The sequence below is a fragment of the Ochlerotatus camptorhynchus genome, unplaced genomic scaffold, assembly GCF_037179485.1.
Source record: "Ochlerotatus camptorhynchus isolate MF236.1 unplaced genomic scaffold, CSIRO-AGI_Acam_v1.1 ptg000248l, whole genome shotgun sequence".
Lineage (NCBI taxonomy): Eukaryota > Metazoa > Arthropoda > Insecta > Diptera > Culicidae > Ochlerotatus > Ochlerotatus camptorhynchus.
The window spans coordinates 1,108,896-1,125,865 of NW_027040738.1; the positions used below are offsets into that span (position 1 = coordinate 1,108,896).

The 16,970-nt window shown below is 39.3% G+C and overlaps 1 protein-coding gene across 12 annotated transcripts in view; it reads left to right on the forward strand.

Moving 5' to 3' along the window:
- The window catches only part of LOC135704803 (inositol hexakisphosphate and diphosphoinositol-pentakisphosphate kinase-like), an 84,451-nt gene that overhangs the window by 16,245 nt on the left and 51,236 nt on the right, over positions 1-16,970 (forward strand). For 2 of the 12 annotated variants that reach the window (XM_065226308.1, XM_065226310.1), the window contains exon 1: positions 14,409-14,882. The exons of 1 other annotated variant lie outside the window; for it this stretch is intronic. In XM_065226308.1, the coding sequence (XP_065082380.1) occupies positions 14,589-14,882 (294 nt within the window). In that variant the 5' untranslated portion in view covers positions 14,409-14,588. Of the gene's footprint in view, positions 1-14,407; positions 14,883-16,970 lie in introns of those variants that run through there. 9 more of the 12 variants (XM_065226319.1, XM_065226320.1, XM_065226316.1 and 6 more) reach the window with 7 other exon arrangements.

Genomic DNA, 16,970 nt, shown 5'->3' on the forward strand with positions numbered 1-16,970 from the left:
ATGACAATTTAGCCGAGTCTAGTTTGCCGAAGGGTGTTGTCATCGACTTGTCAATCACACAGTTTTTTTATTTACTATGCATCAAAACCACCGGCAAGTGTGAAGTGGTGCTTAGCTGAATCAACTGAAGCATCATCCGTCACGCGATGGGAATCGTGGGTCACGAATAGGATTTCTCATGTAATAACGGGTGAACGTGGTTGAGAATTTTGGTCAAAAATTGTTGGTGGTCTTGAAAAAGAATCACCATGCTTGAACTCTCGCGTCACTTTTCAAAAGGTCCGAAGTAACAAATGTAAAAAAATCGAGTTAAGTGATATTGCTTTTCTATCATTGTATGTGATACAAAAACACCCATCCAAATTTACTTTCATTTATTTAAGATAATCATAGGTCAAAAATTTCCAATGTACAGTTTGGAACAGATATGGGAATTGTCGCGTTTGTCATTGACGCACGACAAGATACATTAAAAAATGGTCATCCTGGAAAATTCTCGTCAAACAACAATTTCTTGTCGCACGACAAGATCACCACAACAAAATCAAGAATCCATCCAGTCGCGACTATCTATTCTAGTCATATGTCACTCATTCTGTTCCCTGAGACAAAAGTCAATAGGTTGTTTAAAAAGGAGGATCACGACAAGAAACCATCAATTCTAAAACGGAGGTTAGATTTAAAAAAGGCCGGAAATAAAGTTAATTTCCTTCATTATTGGTATTTCCTATTTCAGAAAAAGTGGGAAATACTGCCAAATACACTTGAATATGTATATTTTCGGAATCGGGATGACGTCTAGAGACCGAAAATCGATATCCAGCGCCATGTTGAAATCCAAGATGGCGGCTGCCAATTTCAGAAAAAGTGTGAAATACTGCTAAATACCCTTCAATATGTATATTTCCGGAATCGGGATGACGTCTTGAGACCGAAAATCGATGTCCGACGCCATTGTTTAATCCAACATGGTGGCTCTCAGATTCTGAAAAACTGTCATATACTGTACAATATGTATGGGTATTTACGGAACGGGTTTGACGAAAATATATGTCTGACACTATTTTGTAATCCAATATGGCGGCTCTCAGATTCAGAAAAACTATCAAATTTGGGTATTTTCGGAACAAGTGCTACGCATACATCTCAAAAATCGAGGTCTGATGCCAGTTTTGAATCCAAGATGGTGGCAAGTGACTTCAGAAAAAACTGTCAAATACCCTATAATATGGATATTTTCGGAACTGGGTCGACGTGTTCATCCCAAAAATTGATGTCTGACGCCATTTTGGAATCCAAGGCGGCCGTTGTTTTCTGAAAAGCTGTCAAATTCTACGATATGGATATTTTTGGTACAGGACGCGTGTATGATGCCGAAAATCGATGTCCGATACCATTTTTGAAATCCAAGATGGTGGCTCTCAGATTCTGAAAAACTGCCAAATACCCTACATCATGGGTATTTTCGGAACAAAGCTACAATTTATGTCCAACACCATTTTGTAATGCAAGATGGCGGCCATTGACTTTAGAAAAACTGTCAAATACCCAATAATATAGATTTTTGAGATGACATGTAGATGCCGAATATCAATGTCCGATACCATTTTTAAATTTCGGATGGTGGTTTCAGGTTTCAGAAAAAGATATAAAAACAGTCATATAACCTTCAATATGAGTATTTTTGGAAAAGGAATGATGTCTAGATAATTACATCTAAAAATAGAAAATGAGTGACCTGAAATCCAAAATGGCATACACATGAATGTGGGTATTTTGGGATTCGCGGTGGTAATTACGGATTAGCAACTACTGTCCGATGCCACATTGAATTCCAAGATGGCAGCTTCTGGTTGCAGATAAACTGGATAGTAATGTTAAATACCCCCACAATATGGGTATATTTTGAATGGGGACGATATGTAGAAGTTCAAAATCGATGTCCGACTGTCAAATACCCTTCAATAGACGGAAATTTCGGCATTCCAATTTTCGGCATCTGTACGTCGTCTTTGAGCCGAAAATATCCATATTGTAAAGTATTTTACAGTTGTTCCCACTTTTTTCTGAAATCGGCAGCCATCATCTTTGATTTCAAAATGGCGCTGGAAATCGATTTTTGGTCTCAGGACGTCATCACAATTCCGAAAATATACATTTTGAAGGGTATATTGCAGTATTTCCCACTTTTTTTTCTGAAACTGGAAGCCGCCATCTTGGATTTCAAGATAGCGCTGGATATCGATTTTTGGTCTCTAGACGTCATACCGATTTCGAAAACATATATATTGATGGGTATTTGGCAGTATTTCCCATTTTTTCTGAAATTGGAAGCCGCCATCTTGGATTTCAAAATGGCGTCGGAAATCGATTAACGGGTTTTAGACGTCATCCCGATTCCAAAAATACCCATATTGAAGGCCGAAGGGTATTTGGAAGTTTTTTTTTCACTTTTTCTGAAATTGGAAGCCGCCATCTTGGATTTCAAGATGGCGCTGGATATCGATATTTGGTCTCTAGAGGTCATCCCGATTCTAAAAATATACATAAGAAGGGTATTTGGCAGTATTTCCAACTTTTTCTGAAATTGGAAGCCACCATCTTGGATTTCAAGATGGCGCTAGATATCGATTTTTGGTCTCTAGACGTCATACCGATTCCAAAAATATACATATTGATGGGTATTTGGCCGTATTTCCCACTTTTTCTGAAATTGCAAGCCGCCATCTTGGATTGCAAGATGGCGCTGGATATCGATATTTGGTCTCTAGAGGTCATCCCGATTCCTAAAACATACATATTGAACGGTATTTGGCAGTAATTCCCACTTTTTCTGAAATTGGAAGCCGCCATCTTGGAATTCAAGATGGCGTTGGATATCGATATTTGGTCTCTAGAGGTCATCCCGATTCCGAAAATATACATACTGATAGGTATTTGGCCGTATTTCCCACTTTTTCTGAAATTGGAAACCGCCATCTTGGATTTCAAAATGGCGTCGGAAATCGATTAACGGGTTTTAGACGTCATCCTTACTCCAAAAATACCCATTTTGAAGGCCGAAGGGTATTTGGAAGTTTTTTTTCCACTTTTTCTGATATCGGAAGCCGCCATCTTTTATTTCAAGATGGCCGAAAATCAATGTCTTGCGCCATCTTGAAATTGAGGATGGCGCTGGACATCGATTTTCGGTCTCTCTAGACGTCATCCCGATTCCGAAAATATACATATTGAAGTGTATTTGGCAGTATTTCCCACTTTTTCTGAAATTGGAAGCCGCCATCTTGGATTTCAAGATGGCGCTGGACATCGATCTTTGGTCTCTAGAGGTCATCCCGATTCCAAAAATATACATAATGAAGGGTATTTGGTTGTATTTTCCACTTTTTCTGAAATCGGTAGCCGCCATCTTTGATTTCCAGATGGCGCTGGACATCGATTTTCGGTCTCTAGACGTCATCCCGATTCCGAAAATATACATATCGAAGTGTATTTGGCAGTATTTCCCACTTTTTTTTAAAACCGGACGCCGCCATCTTGGATTCCAAACATCGATTTTTGGCAGCTTTCAGTTATATCCGTTCCAAAAATACCCATCACTGCAAACATGAAGTTCAGCGCCAAGATTCAAGCTACTTCAAGTCAGAGGTGAAATCACGTCAAAACAACACAATTCCAGTTATTTCTATCTTGTTATGTCTCGCATTCAAAGCGACATCCATTTATTAGAAAACGACCAGCGGCAGTTTTGTCGCGACAGAATGGAAGAATGACATGACAGACTTTTTACGTCAATAACCATGTCGACAGTTTCCGTCAATCTTGTCGTCCGACGTACGTGAAACAACTAAGTCATTCTGGAAAACGTCACGCAACAGATGTTTCGTGACCAAATGAGAGAAAGACAAGAATAGAAAATGTTTCGTCGAGAGACAGCCCAGTAGATCAGTCTTTCAAGCAGAATTTTGTTGCATCGTGCTTGTCAGATGAGCGTTGACTTTTTGTTGTTGTCGTTGTTACATAGTTTATCGTCATGAGGTTGACAATTCCCAAGCCTGGTTTGAAATGATGGGTACATGACTGTTACTTCGGTCATTTGGACTGCCCAACATGATTGGTGCTCATTTTCTAAAGCCGGAGCCAATCTAAAGTTAGGTACTCTACTCTGAAATCTGTGAAAGGGAATCTAGTATCATGTAGAACGAAACGTCCAATGTACCACTCATTGATTATGTCATTGAGAAAAATCGTCCAATGTAACATGTCCGATGTACATACAACTTGACTAGTCAACACGTCCTATGTGGATATGCTACATTGGTCTGGTGTTGAATCTGTGAGTGAGCTCATGACCGACCACAACAGTCGCTCACCTCGATCGAAGCAAAGCTCACGCTTATTACATCCGTTCGTGTGATACGTGGTGGCCAATCGACACACCAACCTGGAATTCTCAGGGAATTAATTTTTTTTATTTGAAATTCTAAGAACCCAAATTTCAAATAAATTGAGGGTCTTGCAAAAGTTTCCAAGCTTATGAACTTTAATGATAAAAATTGATCATAATTTCCAAGGATTTCTAGGAATAATTTCAAGGGAATTCAGAGGAGGATATCAAAGGAATTTAGGGTAGAGTTAAATCTAAAATATGAAATGGATTCCTTTCAGATTAGTTCTGAGACACTCCAGATTCCAGGTGTAATGTAAGGTAAATTTCAAGGTAGTTTTGAGTAGAATTCCAAAGGATAACGAAGTAAGATTCAAAGTAAATTTACAAGATTATTTATGCCGTTTTAGTTTGATGAACCAGGTTTGAATCTGGGTTAGTTTCTTCAAAATATCACTCTCGCGGTGAACTGGGTGAACTGAAATTTTGTGTACATGTGTATGTGTGACTTGAAATAGAAAAGTCAAAAAGGTAATGACAGCTAGCTGCCAAGCGATTGCTCAAAAGCAGTTTTCAGCTTAAATATGCACTGGGAATTCCCTTGTTCACTGCTGATTGTGTCCGCTGCCATTTTATATTTTCTAAAATTTATTTGAACGCACGCAAATTACGAACTAATTTATGACCATGAAAGAGACGTAATCCAACAGCATAATTAGGCAAGACAGCCGCACTCAGAGTAAATATATTTGCAGCGAGTAAATTTGAGTTACTCATATTTACTCAAAAATGAACAAAGTAGTCTCGATTTTCTGATCAAAGAAATATCGTCTGACAGCATATTTCGTTAAAGCATCTGTTCGCACATTTGACAGATCGAATCGCTCGTTTCACAAATCGAATTGTGGACAAACGAAATGCTACTGTGGTGCTTTGACTGCACGATGGTTTTACGGGGCTTGGATGCCTTTCAGGCGCCGTCCCTCGTTGGTGAGGATTGACACGGCCTACGACGATACAGGAGTGACTGGAGTGACCCGTTCCAAAAGGGGAATGCTCCTTTTCGGTTACCTGAGGTACAACCTGAGCTTGAAACTTCGTTCGTGGTCAATAGAATTGGTCCTTGACTGCTGATTGTGGTATATTATGTAGCTGCTGAATCTAGGCCAGATTAGGTCAGCTCTGGCCAGCTTCGACAGTGGAAGAAAACCACTTCAACTTTAGCGCTTTGCCAGCAATCGTAAATGTACACGGCGAATGAGAACGACTCAAATTTGAGTTTAGTTCACTCATAATCGCCAAAAGTGCAGGAACGCAGCGATGAGTTAAATTTGTCTTATGGTTTCCTGTGGAAAACCTAAAAAATCTGCCGGAAAATGAGGAAATTGACGAAAATTTTATTCAGTCTCGGAGTAGTACCAATAGACTGAGTGAATCCAATCTTTACTTTTCGGGAATTTTTCCCTGGAAAATCCTGGAAAAACCTGGGAAAACATGAGGCAAATTAACTCATCGCTGAGTTCCTGCACTTTTGGCGATTATGAGTGAACTAAACTCAAATTTGAGTCGTTCTCATTCGCCGTGTATCATTGAAAAAGCGTTGCCAGATGTATTGCCTCTAGCAATGAATAAAAGTTTATTAAAACAAGCAATTGTAAAGTTTGACTCGATGTATTTAATGGAGAATAAATATCAGACCATTTTAGGCATTTTTGCGGTCCAATTAAAAAAAATTACAGAAGATTGAATTCAACGCTAACAGAAGAGATGGTAGCAGTGCCACAAACTATATTGCTCTAAGAATTGAATTTATTGAATTAATTTAGCCTAATCCGAACCTATCGCACCACCCAAAAAGTCCCTACACAGAAATTCCAAGAAAGCACGTCAACTAACTTTGCTTTGGTTTCAACGTAATTTTCAATATAATAATCAGGTTGCTATGAGTATATAAGACATTGAGCAGCGTGAGTTACTCAGAGTTACTTAAACTTAACTTCGGTTTTACTCATGATCGATAGATGTCTTGCCCCCAGATTTGAAGTGATATTTTCTTCTACTTTTTCGTGTTTATCGAGTAGTTTGTGAACTGTTCTCTCTATATGTGGCAAAATATGGTTTGTTTACATTTTGGAGTTACGCGCTTTTCAAATATTAGTCTAGATTTCATCTTTGCTCAAAATTGTATGCAGTTTAAGAAAACCGCGTTTGTCTCGTACCACATCTAAAAAATGGTAAGACTTGCGGTGATTCGGGATATTCATAGAACCATTTTCTGGCCACCCAGTAACAGAATCGGTCTGAGGATTGCATGTTATAGCTATGCTCAAGATTCTATGCAATTAATAAAAAAAATCGTGTATTTCTAGGACGACTTTCAGTAATTGACAGTTTTCCCGGTGATTCTGGATATCTGGGGATCCTTTTTCCGACCACCCAGTAACAGAATCGGTATGAGGATTGCATATTTCATCTATGCTCAATACTCTATACAAATTACAAAAACGAACATTAGTCTCTAGGCTGTCTGACTGATTCTTTGTTGTTTACCTTTTTGACATTTCACCATACCTTAAGTTTTGAATGTATGCGTGAAACTGATGAACCTCGAAAAAAAATCAGGTTCGAACCTAGTCGTTCTTTAGGTTGCTTGGTGGCGAACCTAGGTTGGTTACTGGCGTTCAAACTGTCAGTTTGACAGCTCTTAGGTTGCAACCCGGGTGAGGGTTCGCTTCAAACTAAAACGGCATTAGTAGAGCATTGCAAGGCAATTCCAAAGCGAACTCAACGTGAGTTCTGACTCGTAGTTTAGTCGCATAGGAGTATTGAGTGAAAACCCAAATATTGATAACCTAAAAAAAAAAGATAACTCAAAAACGAATTCAAGAGAACATATAAAAACCTATTGCGCCCTCTGTCTACAAATCATAAAATAAATACATACAATGTTGTTCAATACAAAATCCTGATTTTTAATATCATTATATTTTTCCTAAACAGTATTTTTAATTACCTTTCATTCGATATTAAGTAATAAATTTTTGAAAAAAAGTAATTTTTGGAAAAATCGATTTTTTGGAAATGGTCACTATAATGACAAATAATACGGGTCTAATATTTTGCGATAAGGAACAAAACTGCCCATTTTTTTAGGGTTGTCTAATCGTTCTATGATGGTGTTGGTGATCAGATGTACTCCAAACACTGAAGGGTCTGCGCATTCTGCTGAGAATCCTAAGGTTTGCTTCCAATACAGTAGATGAATGGTCTCAATGCTTCGGTGTGAAAAGAAAACGGTTGCTGGAGTATAAAGCGATGCTTGATTTGTAGATTTTAATGCGTGGCAAAAACCACTAGTCCCAAGTGTTTTTTCACGGCAACACACAATATTTTCTACAAAGTGTATTGGTTGACCAAGGGGTAGGTCACTCCGCACACCAATCTTGGGTCATCTTTTTTGTCAGTGTACCGCAGGTGTGCCGATTGTGCCGGTCATATATCAAGCTGCGATTGTTTGTAAAATGCCCATCCCGGCAACCCGGTATTTCTGACACCTTGAATGTTTTGGTTTGAAATCGCAAGGATGAATCGGATTGAGGATGACGCGGGTGTGCGAAATGTTGGTGTTTTATGTTCATTGGATGATAAAAGTCCTGTGTTTTAGGGTTTTATAAAGCCTTCAAAGGCAGACCAGAAACCTAGCGTATAGTGCTGTGAAAGCAACGGTCTATCAGCGGCCGGAAAGAGATAAAACCGGTGGGGAACATTGCTGGAGACCGACTATAGACGATGATGAATAGACTTCTGTAGTTAGTTTTGTGTGAGTTGCATCATTATTTGAATTAAGGGTGCTAATGGGGTCTGAATAACTGCCGCTTTCTCTTGAGCCCACCCACTCTAGAACCTACATTTCGTATTTAGATCTATAAGTGAACTGCTGGTCTGAGTTCCTCTGGTATATCCAATTAGATTATTGTCCTGAATATACAGTCAAACAGCACGTAATGTTGTGAACAACTTCAATGACAGTTATCCAGCAGTGCTTCCATTTTATTCACAACAATCCAGTACCTACGAGATTGTGCCGAAGGTGTGTCGATGGATGTGCCCAAGCTGTGTCGAATTTAATTTCGACGCAATGTGCTGAGTGACTTACCCCTTGTGGTTGACTATTATATAGCCCCCCACGATTTGTGCAATCGCTTAAGCTATGCTATGCTATGCTTGGAACAAAACTGCCCATTTTTACTAAATTCTGAAAGCCACTATATCGTTTTGCTATGGAACGGCAGTATATGAATATTTTGAAATGATTATTTACACCATTTTAGAGTCTAACATAAAGACGCCCGGTTTTCTAAAGCCAAATTGGGTGATATCCGGGTTTTGAAAAGCTGACAAATACTCATCGCGATATGGGTATTTTCTGAACAGATACTATACATTTTTTTTTGTAAATGAATTTATTTGTACAGGCTCAATCGAATAAACTTTCCAGGGCCAAATTATCATCTACGTTATACATTATTAATGTCTTAAATCTAAAGTTAAAGGCATTGACCCGAGTACTCGCGGTCGAGAAATTATTATGATTAGTGATTTTTTTAAATCCATGGATGAGACTTCCGGTATTAGAAGAAATGTCAAATATCCTAAAATATCGATTGATTATATTGGAAAGAGAGATGACATGCCAAGAATCGATTATTGACGCCAAATAAGAATCCAAAATGGAGGCTTCCTGTTTCTAAACTCTCAAATGGAGGCTGCCGGTTGAAAAACTGACCAATATTCAACGATATGGGTATTCTCGGAACGTGGCCGATGCTAAACGCCATTTGGGAATCCAAGATTTCCAAGGGCCCAACAATCGATGTTCTATGCTATTTTGACATCCTATTGTTTATATACTGAGATAATCCAAATGCAAAAGAAATGCAAAATTATTTTATCTAAACCGAAACAAAAATCAAAAGAAAAAGATCGAACCAGTCGATTTATGGTATGTTTGAGATCGATTAAAAAAAAATCCGAACCGCAAGAACCGATTTTTCGATTTCCGATTCAAAATCGCCCAATGCTATAAGAAAAGTTCCACCTTGAAGTTTGACACCCATATTGATATAATTCTGGTCATGTTAGGAATTGGCCACTTCCCCCGGAGCATCAAGAACCTCCAAGGGATCCGAGGCATGCTGTGAACGTTTTTACTTACCTATTTATGATCAATAAGTAATGAAAACCGATCATTATCTTAGAGGGGTGGTATTACCCCACGTTCGCCTGCAAGTTCCCAGGAGTTCCGAGAACTTACCACCAGATCCGAGGACTTCTCAGGAGTTAGAAGGTTTTCCCAGAACTTTCATTAACGTTCTAAAAATCCCTGGACTTTCCCAAGTTCCGAGAATTCGGAAAACCTTTGAAAATCTTAAACATTTCTGGTAAGTTCTCAAGATATATGGGAACTTCTCAGAGTATCTTGGAATTGTTGGGAGGTTCGTGGAATTTCTGTAAAATTCTCGAAACTTCTTTGGAATTTAAGGACGGAATTTCTGGAAGGTTCATGGCTCTTCTGGAAAGATTTATGATTTTAAATTATAAATTTCTAGAAACTCTCTAGTTTCTTCTGAGAATTTTGCAGAAGTTTCGAGGACTGAAAACTTACCAAAAATTTCCAAAAAATCCTACTGGGTTACCTTGACTTATAACGAATATACGTTGTGCCCGCGTTGAGGTCCGCGTACATTTCGTCTTATTTGACATATAATTTACAATGCATAATTAGGCCAGTTTATGTTCCCCCCAGATACAACACATATTCGTTATGAGTCAGGTAAGACAGTAAGTCTTTCCAGAAGATCCGAGAACCTTCCAGAAATTTCAAGAATTTCACAGAAAATCCAAGAGCCTCCCAAAAATTCCGAGATATTCGGAGAACTTACCAAACATATTTAAAACTTTCAAAAGTTGTCGGAATTCTCGAAACTTGGGTGAAAGTCCTGGGACCTCTGGGAAGTTCTAGAATCTTCAAGGAAGCTTTCAGGATTTTAAGATAGGTCATGTAAATTCTGGGAAAACATTTTTTTTCCTTGATTTGTTTCCCGTCGATCTTGTTTTCCGTACTGAATACCAATGCTACCGACGCTACGGAGATAGCTCCCGCACCCATCATCTCATGGACCGGGGACCGGAAGGCGTGATCAAGGATTTTATGCACCGATTGGGATTGAACCCAGGCTCTTGAAAGTGAGAGGCCTGGGAAAACCTTCTAGCTTCTGGGAAGCCCTGACAATTTCTGAGAAGTACTCGGATTTTGTGAGAAGTTCTCGAAACTTCTGGAAAGATCTTGGAAAATAAGGAAAGTTCTCGGAATACTTGGGCAGTTCTCGGGATTTCCTAGTATCTAACATTCTGGATAATTCTTGGAACATCTGGATAGTTCTGGCATCTTCTGAAGGGGTTTCTAAATTTCTGGGATGAATTATTGCAAAGTTCTTTGATGTTTTATGAAGTTCTTGGGATTTCTAGAAACATTTCAGATCTTCTGTGAAGTTTTCAAAATTTATGGAATGTTCTCAGAACTTCTGAGAAGTTCTTGGAATATCGGTGAAATTCGTCGATCTTCTGGGAAATTCTCGTAATTTTTGGAAAGTTCTCGGAATTTGTAGAAAATTCAAGGATCTTCTGAACCTCTTCTTGGAAGGAACTTCTAGGAATCTCACAGAAATTGTGAGCAGTTCTCGGATGTTCTTCGAGGCGTTCGCATCTTGTTGAAATCTGTCGAAAATTCGGGGCAGTTGCCGGAACTTTTGGAAAGTCCTCAGAATTTCTAGTTATTTCTCGAATCTGCTGGGAAATTCGCATATCTTCCAAGAGGTTCTCGGAATTTCTGGCAAGCTTGCTGAAATTCCGGAAAGCTCTCGGAACTGATTAAAGTATTCGAAATATTTGGAAAGTTTTCGTATCGTCTGGGGAAGCTGTCGGAAACTCTGCGAAGTTTACTGAAATGTTTATGGAACTTCTGGAAAGCTAGCGAAAATATTGGGAAGTTTTCGGAATTTATTGTAAATGCACGGATTTTTTTTTTGGGAAGTTTGCAGTTTTCTGAGAAGTTCTTGGAACTTATGGAAAGCTCTCAGAATTTCAGAAAAGTACTCGGATCTTCGAGGATCTTTTAAGATCTGAGATCTTCTGGAAAATTCTCGGATTTTTTGGAAAATTCTAGGAATTTCTGGAAAGTTCTCAGATCTGTTAGGAAGTTGGAGGAACTTCTGGGAAACTCAAGGAAACACAAAAGCTTAATTTGAAGATTTTTAACATTGTCCTAAAATTGTATTGTTTTTTAGACTGAGATCTCAATAATAGGCTTGGGTTCCTTAAATATGTCTTAAAGTCGAGATTTCTATTTTGGTTTCCGAAGTCCATGATTTCGGCATACCTCACTTCACTTCGGCATATCCCCCTTAAATATTTCTTCCTACAGCCTAGCAGAATTTGTTTTACAGCAGTCCTCATTTAATTCGCGTGCAAAGAATTTAATGCACGAATGCCTTCATCCAGCTGTTAGTCTTCACTGTGTTTGACGCTTATGGCTGAAATGGGTCCCATATGCCGAAGTAGTGCTGTAATCCAATCCAATCTAACACCAGCGTAGCTAGTTCATGAAAGCATCCTGGAAAATAATTGGAATATCTTCAACATTTCTCTCGTCTATCTGTTTCACATCGGAGATGCGTTACTCATACCAAAACGGCCAGGTCTACTGTACAGCATTTAAGGGAGAAGATGAATCAGAAAACATCGAAGATTTCAACACGATGCTTCGGAATCCAATATATGGATGAAACGTGGACATCTCGTACCGTTCGTTCCGTTTTTGGTAATTGGTTGACCGTTGGAAGCATGTATGCTAGACAGGTTAACCAGTGGCGTCACCTTAACCTCAATCTACCTGTGCACCAACCCTCAAAATGTAAACAATTATCAAAATATTGCTTGCAATGGATAGATATCGAGTTAACTAGACGATTAAGTGAAGATTTCAACCGATTCGAGCATGAATATGGCATTAAATCTGTTTTTGAAAGTTGGTGCACAGGTAAAAAGTGAGTGATGCTCCATTTTCCTCTGACGGTTGGGACGTGAGCACTAACTATTGTCCTAGCCTTGTATGGCTAGGCCAATAGTTAGTGAAAGCCAGAAAGCGAGCGCCATTACTCGCTTTCTGAAAAGTGAAGAGTGAAGAGTGAAAGGAAAAGGAGAAGGTCAAAGGGAAAGGATTATATTTAGGGGAAATGGATGTAATGTCGGCCTAAATGCCCCTAATTTGAGCCCATACATTAATTCAGCAATCGACTAAATTTTCAATAGCTACCAAAAATATGTCTTAGGACCGTCCCAATGACGCGTTCATATAGATAAAATTGATAAATATCAGATTTTTAGCGATGGGCCCAATCTTAGATCCATAGGCCAACATTAGAGCCATTTACCCTATATAAAAATGAATTTTTTCTGTCTATCTGTCTGACCCTTATAGACTCGGAAACTACTGAACCGATCGGCGTGAAAATGTGTATGCAGGGGTTTTTGGGGCCGGAAAAGGTTCTTATGATGGTTCGAGACCCCGAGGCTCCCATACAAATGATACAGAAAAATATAGCATGAATCGGCGCCTAAACTCAAGCTAATATTGCATCCCGAGCAAGGGTGGGCACACTCAGCTATCACAAAATAAAAATTCATAACGGGAGTTGTCACTACCCGAGTCTTGTCACTATTGACAAAGCATAAAAAGTAACAAGGACTAAAATGTGTTCCTTTGATCACTGAAAAATCCTCCTCATCAAGTTTAGCCAATTGAACCTAAAGGCAGCTTGACATGTGTTGACATAGAAATTCAAATGGTAGACGGTCCGCTTGACGAAGACCATCAGGAACTAGTCCGGGTTGTGGTAGAGCTTGCACGGAATGTCTTCCCTCGAATTGTGATAAAAGATGTTCGGATGTAGTCGATTTTTGATGTGCATTGGCAAGCCTTTTCTTGGCCAATAGTCAGGTTCAGCGCTGTGACTCAACGATGAGACGAATGATGGGATGTCATGTTGGTTCTACTTCCAAACAGCTTGCCAGCAGCAAATAACGGGGATGTAGAGCTAGATAGCATGAGATGCAGCTCTCGCAGAGCTTCTTCTGTCTTAGTGAATTTGCTGAGGAACTAGAAATCGTAACCTTGGGCATGGTTTTAACCAGATCAGCAACTGATTGTAGAACAGAAAAACGCAAACGAAAATCAAAACAAACGTCACGTTCGATCACACGCACAGCCTACTCCCATCCCATATGCCGAAGTAGTGCTCCATCCTATAACCTCGTTCGAGATCCTAGACGATCGAATTTTGTCAACAGCTAGCTAAACGCAACTAGTCCATAAACGAAGTTTCACATTTTCGATGACTTGTTGACTTGACTTGTTGAGTTTATTAATTTCCATTTGTTTTAACTTTGTCAATCCACTGAACTGGGAAATGTTAGACGATCTCACGGTCTTCTAATATATAAATTATGTAATGTTGCCATCAGAAGACTTTTCAATTTATTACGAATAACGACCTACGATTACGATTTTGTGAAACAAAAATCCTATTCGCTAGTTTGTTGCCTCACAAGAAACAAATACAGATAGTGTAGAAAAATCCATACTCACATTTGATATATTTTTCCGTTTTGGTTTGCGTGAAGGTTACAGCGATTATCTTGCATCATGCCTACGGGGAGATCGTTAAAAACAATAAATATTCATCTACCCTCGCTGACTAACCGGCCGGCCACAACTGGGCTGTACGAAGTAGGTCTTCTAATCGATTTGCATGCGTTCATTGACCAATATTGACCTCGAACTATCGAAACCGGTTTCCTGTAGTCAGTGAGTCTGGCATGGCTTGGGCAGCTGATCAGTATCAACATTGCGTGACATTAGGGGAAATTTCGACTACCAAAGGCACCTCATTCACATCCAACCGATAGCGTTCTTCTTTTAGCACAGTCAGTGATTTGTTTCAATCAATGACGACGCGAGCTCATCGACCACAATAGGCGAAGAAACTAGTGAAAGTGCACGGAGGAAAATCTTCTGACTAATCGTCGAAGCACAAAGCCCCCGTTGAAAGTGACAATTGACGACGAAATCGACGAGCGAAAAATGGAATGGTCATGGTTGAGGGATTGGTGGCGATTGAAACGACCCAAACGAAAGCATCGTCGCAGTAGAACGGTCGTGTGCGTTGGAGAATCCTGCGGTGGAATGGCAGGACCATCAGCCGCCGCGATTCGTAGTGATGGAGGGGAGAACAGTGCCAGTGATCGGAATGCAGATGGCGATTTGGAGTTTTCCGATGCCCACGGTTGGGGCGAAAATGGTCACGATGGTGGTTGCTATGGCGAGGAAGAGGACGACGATGACGAGTTTATCTGCTATTGTGACGAATGTATGAATGTACGGTTATTGATGGTGGTATTTCTTAACTATAATTGCTTGTTAGAATAGAGTTTATTTGTTGTGGAAAACAGTGCTTCGGATCTTTGATTGCAAGTTTTGGAAGGTTTAGATATATTTTTAATTTTCAGAAAGTAAATACTGACATCGTTAGTGCCACGATTTTGGACTTTTCAAACACACAAGCTCTGGGATCCGTCAACGGTTGACCCTGATCGAGATCATCTGAATGGTGATCAAATAAGTTCAAAATTCTCTCATTAGGTTGCGCAAGTGTGTATATCATCTTCAGTTATGTATCGAGATCCTGGCCATCTGGGAAGTTTCTGTATTCAGGAAAGTTTTTCAGGTTGAAAAGCCCTTCCGGATGGTGCTGTATAAGGCTATCTTGATATCCTTAGGCAGTTCGCAGTGCTGCTGTATTTTTTATGGACTGTTTCAATTTGAAACTAGAACAGCAACGCACCCCGCGCAATGTTGAGTTGAAGTTTCATTATTAGAGTACTAGTACTCGACTATTTTGTTATATTTATGAGCCAATTTGAAAGAAGGTTTATACGCACTGCTGCGTCTATCGGACATCGGATACTCTTGAACTTGAAGCTTACGGTTTCGCGAAGAACTGGATTGGGATGATCTATATCAACAACCTACAAGCTTTTCCTACAAACTTTTCATCCACATATTGAGCATGAGCATGATTGACCGCCCACGGTTGCTGCTCTGTTATTGTCAGATCAGCTGCAATTACACAGAGAACCATCAGATGATGTTTGGGACTAACATTCATCCTCAATGTGTAAAAACTGGAGATCTAATGTTTGGCAATACCAGCGCAGGCCGTGTCCGAATGCAGGTCAAATAGAGAATGGGAAGGAATGTGTTGACATGATACTCGCTGTGAAGAAAACTGAGAAGTCCTCTGCGCTGCAACGAGAAATCACTGGGATGTTGGCTGTGGATAAAGGTTTGCAGCAGGGATCGTTTTGGTAAATTAATGCTGATTGTAGCGATTTATAATAGGTACACAAACACACACAAACAGAAAATTACATGATAGACCCCTCGAAAACAACCAAACTTATCACTGTTGTCCATCATAATCACAAGTGAATAAATAAATAGGAACGAACTAACCAAATGAAACCACGTGCACGTCAACCGGATTAAATTGCATGGTGCTGTTGGCACTTTCATGGTCCCTCTTTCTTGCTTAAATCAGGAAGAAGCGGCCATGCCTTGGTGGATATCATACCTCGTACTGGCATTCGATGATGGTACTATTGGACAGAATTAACATGATGTCTCTCCTTGAATACACCCTCATTCCTGGTGTTGCCGTTTCATTAGGGAGAATTTCCTGTAGTCCTGAATCTGTGATCTTTTTTGTAATTTTCAGATTTCTGGTACATCTAATATGAAATGTCACTAAAGGAGTCCTCAGGATCAGCACGTGTGGGTCGCTTCTCCATGATATCGTTGAAAACGAAAGAACACCAGGGGTTCAGTGGAGGAATTTGTTTTCGGAGCTCCTTCTTTACTCTTCGCTTGATCTCCTTGTTTTAACCAAGAAAATTATAGACAAAAATAAACTAGATGCAGTCTTCACTAGTTTTCTGGACACCATTGTTTGCGTTGATTATGTTAATGAATATATTATCGCTATAACATCAGCTTATAATAAATTATTTAAAAAAAAATAAAGAAAAATCCCTCCAACGATTATTTGCAAGAAATGCTTAAGCATGTAGCCAAAAAGACTGATATTGCAAAAAGTAGAAAAATTTGAAGATACATGTAGTGCTAAAGTATGGAAAAATTTTAATGGAATAATGGGTAGGACAAACCAGGTTCCTAATATTGAGCTCCAATATAATGGATGTAAAACTTCGACTAATTTAGAAACTTGTGAAATTTTTAACGATTTCTTTGCAAACATTGGAGCAGAGCTCGCAGCTAATATTTCAAAAAAATAATTAGAATCCACTAAGTACTGTTACTCGCCTTGAGCGAACTATTTTTCTTGAACCTACTGATGTAATGCAGGTATCGTCTTTAATAAATGATTTAAATGTTAAAAAAAGGCTG